We start from the raw sequence: 778 nt of genomic DNA on the forward strand, positions 1-778 counted from the left end.
GCAGACGTGACGACGCCAGACGCTCGCCGACGATGGACGAGGCGGCCAGCCGGCTGGAGCGAGAGCACGTGCACGGCGTCTACGACAAGATCGCGCCCTACTTCAACGACAGCCGCTACAAGGCCTGGCCCAAGGTGCGCCAGTTCCTGCTGGACCAGCCGCCCGGGAGCATCGTCGCTGACGTCGGTGGGTGCCGCCCTCTTTGAGCCTGGCTTCTCAAAACCTTTTGGCCACGACTTTTTTTTTTTTTCTTTCATTTCGTAAGAATGATGGCCCATCGCTGACAGAAGCCCGTTTTGCTGAGGCTTGACGAGGCTCTTTTTTAAAAAAATGACATCTTAAGTGGTTTTTCCTCCGTCAGCGTAATCATCGAACATCAGTTTTGGTGACGTTTTTTCCGGTCAACAATCAGTGGCAAGAAATGTCTTTTTGAAAGGTGTTAATTGGACATGAAAAATAATGAGAGGTGATCAAATGGATGCACCTTTAACTTTCCTGAGCACTTGTTCTTACACGTCGCTTTTGCGGCCCGAGCAGGCTGCGGCAATGGCAAATATCTCGACATTAACGAGGAAGCGTTCAAGCTGGGCTGTGACGTCTGTCGCCCCCTGGTGGACGTTGCCGGCAGCCGAGGGCATGAGGTGCAGATGTGCGACGGGCTGCGCCTGCCTTACAGGGACGGCTGCTTCGACGCCGTGCTCTCCATCGCAGGTGAGGCCCGGTCATCACAGTAACACCCGCGTTCTGTAACTCCCCCCCCCCCCCCCCCCCCCCCCCC

At 56.2% G+C, this 778-nt stretch overlaps 1 protein-coding gene across 1 annotated transcript; it reads left to right on the forward strand.

Moving 5' to 3' along the window:
* The first annotated feature begins 8 nt into the window (after positions 1 to 8).
* Positions 9 to 742, forward strand: LOC109509049 (probable tRNA methyltransferase 9-like protein). Its single transcript, XM_019858975.1, has 2 exons — positions 9 to 186; positions 538 to 742. The coding sequence occupies exons 1-2, from the start codon at positions 33 to 35 to the stop codon at positions 732 to 734; spliced, it is 351 nt and encodes a 116-aa protein (XP_019714534.1). The 5' UTR covers positions 9 to 32; the 3' UTR covers positions 735 to 742.
* The last annotated feature ends 36 nt before the right edge of the window (positions 743 to 778 follow it).

This window comes from Hippocampus comes, unplaced genomic scaffold (genome assembly GCF_001891065.2).
Source record: "Hippocampus comes isolate QL1 unplaced genomic scaffold, H_comes_QL1_v1.1 C16742276, whole genome shotgun sequence".
NCBI lineage: Eukaryota > Metazoa > Chordata > Actinopteri > Syngnathiformes > Syngnathidae > Hippocampus > Hippocampus comes.